General features: G+C 45.5%; 1 protein-coding gene across 1 annotated transcript; it reads left to right on the forward strand.

Annotated features, from left to right (window-relative positions):
* Positions 1-1,237: 1,237 nt before the first annotated feature.
* LOC146634945 (nuclear factor 7, ovary-like) lies at positions 1,238-7,377 on the forward strand. Its single transcript, XM_085350488.1, has 2 exons — positions 1,238-1,254; positions 6,000-7,377. Exons 1-2 carry the CDS (start codon positions 1,238-1,240, stop codon positions 7,375-7,377), a joined length of 1,395 nt encoding a protein of 464 aa, XP_085206614.1.
* The last annotated feature ends 413 nt before the right edge of the window (positions 7,378-7,790 follow it).

Genomic DNA, 7,790 nt, shown 5'->3' on the forward strand with positions numbered 1-7,790 from the left:
TGGTGTTTTCTTGCTGTGGTTTTCAGGAATCCTCTGGTCCAATATTTTAGTCTTGGTGATACCACTACCAGGCGCTGGTCTGTTTGGTAATTGACCTGTGTGCCTCCCTGCCACTGCTCAAAGGATTCACAGAAAACACTCCCTCTGGACCTTGGCTTCTGGACACTTACCCGGACCACTTTGACTGTCTTCCCTTCAGCCCTTCCCTGTTATTTAGTCTTCTTATCTGTCAGGGCTAATGAGCGGTATGGATTCAGGTGCGGAGCTCTGGGTTGAAGCCGACAGTTCATTTAATTACAGTGCTTGAAATACAGTCTTCAAACAGTGAGATATCCAACAATGTCCTTTCTCTAAATCCCAAAAGTGGTGAAGGCGAGTTTCCCCGTGAGGTCGGTGTGCACTCCTTCCGTGTGAATTCCTCCTCCCGAAAACACCAGTGAATCCCTTTTCTCCACTCCTCCGTCCCGTACTTATATATATATATATATATATATATATATATATATATATATATATATATATATATATATATATATGTATATATATATGTATGTATATATGTATGTATATATATATATATATATATATATTGTACTATTCTTAGTTAGCGTATTGTCTGTCTTGTCTTAATGTTGGTCTATGTTGGTTTATAATGGAGCACTGTAACAAAAAAATAAATAAATTTCCCCCAGGTATCAATAAAGTATTCTGATTCTGATTCAATTAACAACTTCATTTTAAGAATTGTGCGGCTATTCAAATTAGCCAAACCGGGTGATGTAAGGAGCTCTCTGATTGGTTGGACAGACACAGGCTGTCTGCTTGGATTTTTCTAGCTCATAGCTTCGCCCTGCTATGAAGCGTGTGTGCTTGTACAAAGGCTGTTCAGCCTCGGGATTTACACTCGGCCTGACATGGATATGTGAGGAATGAAGGGACCCTGCAGCGAAACGGAGAGCCCAGCCTCTGATTGAATGCCTGTTTTCGCAGTCTGACCACCTGTTGAAGGTAACGTGCTAACATGGCTAACGCTAGCCCCGTTATTTTAAGGTCATCTTACCTTGTGAAAGTTTTATGTCGCAGCTGTACGAGCTGGCTACGTGTTTTATAAGCTGCTGTGCTCTTCACAAATAAAGCTGGAAGCAGCTCAGACTGTTAGAACCAGCACTGAGACCTGTTACATTTATAGTGTTAGAACAATGGCTGCAACCTACAGCCTTTAAACTAGCGATGATAAATGCTGACTGTAAACTTGTCAGTCCAGATGTTACCACATTACTTTATGATACTTAGAGTTAAAACAACTGAGACAGGCTGATTAAAATAACAGCTGTCAGTTCTCTCATTCCTTATATCAAGACTGGAGATCACACTACTTATTTCAGTTCATTTAATATGTGAGCGCACAGATTCATTCTCAACTGGACATAAATGATGATCAAAGGTTGTATATATGATGATTCATCAAATCCCAGCCTCTAACACAGTGCGCTGAATCTTAGCTTTGAATGTCCAGTATATTCTAATCAGTGCAATTTAAGCATTCACTGAGCCTACAGTATCTAAACCTGTGTGGCAAATGTGTGGTAAAGACACAGATAATGAAATTTAATTATTAATACAATATACATCATGAAAAACAAAAGCTGAAAATGATTCAGTTTAGTACTTTTCTCTGTATGCTCTGTGATTATAAAGGCCTTAAATTCTGTGATATATACTGTAAATGATTTTTACAGAGGTCTTAAAGTACCTAAATCACTGCTGATAGTCTGGTTGTTTATATTTTCACGTTTTTGTGTCTGTAGGGCTGTTTGATGACGATTTGGACTCCTCTAAGAGATGAGGACACACCCACATCTGTTCCATACTGCAGCCATGGATGGTGTTACAGCTCAGAGTCAGCTTTGGGCCATCAGATGCACACACTAGAAAACCAGCACCTGGACTTCATGCAGGAGAGAAAGCCTAATCCAGCAACTAATCCAGAAGTTAATCCCTGAGCAAACAGGAAAGGGAAATGGATTTTGAAATGCAGTTTATTTATTTATTTATTTTTTATTTATTTATTTTTTGCCTGTCCCATTTGGTTCTTTAGCCATCAGAATTGTTGTCTGAAGACCAACAAGGATACCCAATGGATTTACTTTGCCAAATGGATCATCGTGGCATTGCCGTATTGGTCCATTTGATCGACCTTTGTTTTTATTATTTATTATACTTTATTTTCAGATGTTATAGACGGGACAGACATGAGTGAGGGATAGGAAAGGGAGAGAGAAAGAGGAAGGAAAAGAAAAACAGAAGGGGAGAGGGACAGTGAGAAAGGGGGGGAGAAAAAAATGTCCTGGATCACCTGTTGAGAGGAGAAGAATAGAAAACAAGCAACAAAAAAAAAAAAAACCAAAGCAACATACTAAACACAACACCATCGCATTAATCTAGCTAAGTGTAAACAGCAGTAAATACTAAATATTCAATGTTGTTGTGCAGCACGCAGGACAGACAGCGCACAATGTGCTTTGAAGTAGCAGCCAAGAAAGGTGTAATTTAAGTCTACGAGCAGTGAACACCCGTGTGCACACCTGTGTGGATCAGCGCGCTTGTATTCAAATGGTTTCCACATGTAATCGTCTGCAAGAGGATGTAGCGAGCCATAGCCCCGTCCCCCAGGGCATGAAGCAGGCATGGAGGAGATCCAGGCCCCAGACATCCAGAGGCCCCAGAGTGCGAGAGCCCAAGGAGGACCACCGGAGGGGCATCCGTGCCACCCTCATGGGAAGGGCTGAGGATCCCCAGACGAGGCGTCACCCAGTAGCCACCGAGCAGAAGCTAGAGGGGGCTGCACCGGCGTGCCCGCCGGCTCTGCTGGCAGCCAGCTGTGCCAGAGTGAACCGAGCCGCAGGCTCAGAGGCCGGAGGCCCGAGGGCCCCCCGCACCCCGGAGGAGGCCTGACCGAGCAACAGGCGCCAGGCCCCGCCAGGTAGCCACCGGGAGTGAGCCGGTACATACCTGAGCGCCCAGCCCCGGACACCAAGAACCACCAATACTCCGACCCCTGAGGGCATCAATCACCGGCAGGGAGTGTGGTGAGGGGAGATAGGCCTTGGAGGGCCTGGGAGTTCCCAGAGAGGTGGAGTCTAAGACCCGACCTGACATATAGACACAGACAAACAGACCAACGTAAGGACTGACATAAATGGACACACACAATCACACTCCCCAAACATACTCTATACACCGGGTCCAGGTACCCTCGCCCCCAGAGGGGGAAACAGAACCCAGACCCAAGAGATGTTACCCTTCCCCCCAGGGTGGAGGCAAGCAGACCGTCCCAGGCTCCGCAGCAGCAGGGAGGCCAATCGGACAGCTAACATCTCCTCCCAACCCCCCCGCCCCGATGGCTAGCAGAGAACGGGGGTGTGTGAAGACCCCATACCTCCCTCCTCCCGCTCATGTGTAGTGTTGCTGCGTGTTGTTCTAAAGTGCATTTAAAACAAGGGAGAGCATGGTGCTGCTGCCAGAGAGCAGCAGGTGTTAGCACGGCCCCTCCCGAGAACCCTCAATGTCTACATGGATTTAAAATTGAGAGGTGGGCACCAGCACCAGAGGTAGGTTTGAGTACACAGACCGTCCACTGGACGCCGTTAACGTGCCCACCCTCAAGGCCCTATATATATATGTGTGTGTTATGAGAGTGTAAGTAATGTGGATGTCTAAGTTGTGAGATAAAATTGAGGCACAGGTGGCCAGAAGGGGACGAGGGGGGGGGATGTCTCCCCTTCACCCTGCGACACACCCGCACCCCAAGGCCCTACCTGTGTGGGTGAGTGTGGTGGAGCGGGAAGAGGGAGGTAGCCGAGGATGGGGAGGATGCCCCTCCCTAGGGCCAGCTCCCCCGCTGACCCCAGTAGGCACCCCCGTCATCTGGTACCCACCAAGGCAAGGGAGCCCAGGTCCATCCAGAAATGCAGTTTATTTAAGTGCAATTCAAAAATGAATTTACAAATGCAGAATTTATTCTACAATTCATTATTTAAGCACAGAAATCTTTATTTCAATGCGTGTGGCTCTTGTGGCCCTCCATATGACTCAGCAGGTGGGGGTAAACGCAGTTTCTGAGTTTGACTTCGCCTAAGGAATGCAGAAATGGCTCCGCTATGCTCCGGATGGGGGGGCAGGATGCCCTATTTCCAGCCCAATCCTGGAGTAAACTAAAAACAATGAGTTGTAAATAAGTCATTTAACAAAAAACGTCTTCATAGGATAATATTTTTTTCTTGATGCAAAAATGTCTATTGTTATTTTGTTAATTACATATGTAACGGATGTAAAGGAGGTATTTGTGATTTAGCACAGGTGTTATTCTAGAAGGGAAACCCTCCTCAAAAACGTACGGAGCAGTGGGGCCGCCAAGGGAATGCACTGAATTAAAAACTGTATAATTAAAATATAATTTATTATACAAACAGTTAAAAATGCAAAAGAAATTAAAACAACCCTGGCTAAGGGTTAACACAATAAAAATCCATAAAACACAACATTAAAAGTCCAGTGGCATCCGCCACAATATAAAAGTCACAAAGAACTAAAAAATCCAGCGAAGTGGTGTAAAAGGGAAACCCAGCGGAGTCCTCCCTTTCTCCAGCGTTCCGCGTCCCGGTACGCTGGAGAAAGGGAGGAAGCGGCAGTCACTATTCTTTTCAGGCAGTATTCAGTCGTAAGAAGGGGATAAGTCGAAGACTTACCCCGGGTGGGCAGAGCTCTCAACTCCGCCCGCCGCTTCTTTAAAACTGCAAATCGGCACCAGCTGTCTTGCCGCCTCTGCTCTCCCGCAGTGCACAAGCTGGGCTCTTGCTGCTACTGCCGTCCGCCTGTTCGCTCCGCGTCCCTAGTCGCTGGTGTTGTATCGTCCTCCTGAACGCCAAGCTCCAACCCTTGGGCTTGCAGTCGCCGCCGCCGCCGTCTCTCAAGCCTCCCCTCAAGCCTCTGTGGTCTTCCAGGCCCTCTTATTGGCCCCTGGGACCTCCCAGGTGTGATCAGGTTTATAATCAGGTAGGGGCGGAGTCTTTCCAGGACAAGTCACCAATAAATACCATAAAAACATGCAGTAAAACTCATACAAATAAACCATTGTACAATATTAAAATATTAAAAAGGTAAAACACAGCAAACATAGTAAAAAACCTAGATAACTTGTCCCTTTCTACCCCGTGACATATAATGACTTGATGCTTAATGTTATAGGGATATTATAATGAACATGGTAAGCTGAAAGACAATGTCTAACATATACCATATCAATGTCTTTTTGCTATCTGCACTCTGCTTTCACACTCACATTTTTGGAGATAAAATATCTTTTATGAGCAGGCCTACGCCTCCAAACACTATCTACACAAACATATCTGTATATGATCCCCCAGTTATACAAGCTGTTTGTTCTCTTTTTCCTGCCCCACCCTTCTTCCGCTTTTGAATCCTTTCACTTCTTCACTTCTTATTAGTACATCGAGATCTACCAGGCCCCCCGCCAGTCCCCTCCAAGGCTTTTCCCAAATCGTAGCTCAGTTCATGTCTAAGAGATTCACCTTTGTCTGCTAAAATTGCTGTCAAACCTAAAATGAGGATGTGGGCCGAGCTAAGTGAAATAAGTGGAAATTTAATGAAGCTCCGCCTTCTCACGTCACTCACCTGAGAGAAATGAGAAAACAGGCTGTTCCTCTTTCTCAGTAAAGAGAGACGCACAGACGATCAGACTGAGCTCAGACCAAACTAGCAGCTTCCTCTGAGTGAGTCCAGCTACAGGAGAGAAAAGTGGAAAACTCCAACACTGCTGCTTCAAGCTGCTGACGCTCCACACACTGAATGTGAGTTTGAGCAAAAACACGACTCAAAGGAATTTTCAGTGAAGGTGGTAGAGGAGGGAGGGGAGCCAGGACTGACTGTACTTCCTGTCTGCTGTTTTCAGCTTCACTCACAGACTCAATGGCTTCCAGATCAGAGGAGGATCTCTGCTGTCAGGTCTGTCAGGAGGTCTTCAGAGATCCTGTTATTCTGTCATGTAGCCACAGCTTCTGTAAAGACTGTCTGAAGAGATGGTGGAGAAAAAAACAGATATGTGAGTGTCCAGTTTGTAAGAACATATCTTCAAAGGATGATCCACCTTTAAACCAAGCTTTAAAGAACCTGTGTGAGTCGTTCCTGCAGGAGAGAGATCAGAGAGCTTCAGAGGCTCTCTGCAGTCTGCACTCTGAGAAACTCAAACTCTTCTGTCTGGACCATCAGCAGCCAGTGTGTGTCGTCTGCAGAGACTCAGAAAAACACACCAATCACAGATTCAGACCCATCGATGAAGTTGCACAACAACACAAGAAGAAACTTCAGGAAACTCTGGAGCCCTTAAATAAGAAGTTAAAGGTTTGTGAAGAAGTTCAAGTGAAGTTTGATCAAACAGCAGAACACATTAAGGTCCAGGCCCGACACACAGAGAGGCAGATTAAGGAGCAGTTTAAGAAGCTTCACCAGTTTCTAGCAGATGAAGAGGAGGCCAGGCTGGCTGCAGTGAGGGAGGAAGAGGAGCAGAAGAGTGGGATGATGAAGGAGAAGATGGAGGCTCTGAGCAGAGAGATAGCAGCTCTTTCAGACACAGTCAGAGCCACAGAAGAGGAGCTGAGAGCTGAAGATGTCTCATTCCTGCACAACTACAAGGCTGCAGTGGAAAGAGTCCAGCGCTGCCCCCTGCTGGATGATCCACAGCTGCCCTCAGGAGCTCTGATAGACCAGGCCAAACACCTGGGCAACCTGACCTTCAACATCTGGAACAACATGAAGGACATGGTCTCCTACACTCCTCTCATTCTGGACCCAAACACTGCTCATCCACAACTCATCCTGTCTGAAGATCTGACCAGTGTGAGAGGAGGAGAGAGGCAGCAGCTTCCTGATAATCCAGAGAGGTTTGATTTGTTCTGCTCTGTCCTGGGCTCTGAGGGCTTTAACTCAGGGACTCACAGCTGGTATGTTGAAGTTGGAGACAGTACACGGTGGTTACTGGGTGTGTTGGCAGAGTCTGTGGAGAGGAAAGGAAACATACAATCTGGATTATGGGAGATATTGTTTGATGGAAGTAAATACTACAAACACTCACCATCAGCTCCTCTCACTGCTCTCTCAGTTCAGAAGAAGTTCCAGAGGATCAGAGTGAATCTGGACTGGAACAGAGGAAAGCTGTCGTTCTCTGATCCTGATACTAACACACACATACACACCTTCACACACACTTTCACTCACAGGATGTTTCCATACATTGAAACTGATGGTAAAGTGAAGGTGTGTCCGTTGAAGGTGTCAGTGTCAGTGCAGCAGATGAGTTGAGGATGATGATGTTTCTAATGTTGTTTCCTGTCAGTGAGTTGAAGCTGTTAAACTGCAGCTGTCCTCCTGCTGCCTCGTTGTTCCAAAGCTCTTTGTTTCTCTTTTAGTTTCACTGTTTCTTTCTGTTTCTGCTGTCCACCTTTTCACATGGAAAATCATTTCACTGTTTCTCACTGAATGACTCCCCAAACTAGATTTGAAATTCTATCAAGTTTCTAATCATTACAAGTGATTCATGTTTCTATTTGATGTGTAAATGGAGATGATTTAGTTTGCTGGGATATGGACTGACATGTGTTGAATGGGAGGAGCAGTTTGTTGTTGGCTTCTTGTCTGTTTATGACGACAATAAATATGTTGTTGAAACAATGATTCATGTTTAACTCCATATATGAAATGTTTCTGATCTTTGA

Source organism: Diplotaxodon limnothrissa, linkage group LG3 (assembly GCF_057381915.1).
Source record: "Diplotaxodon limnothrissa isolate DT_005_m linkage group LG3, D_limnothrissa_male_GT1.1, whole genome shotgun sequence".
Lineage (NCBI taxonomy): Eukaryota > Metazoa > Chordata > Actinopteri > Cichliformes > Cichlidae > Diplotaxodon > Diplotaxodon limnothrissa.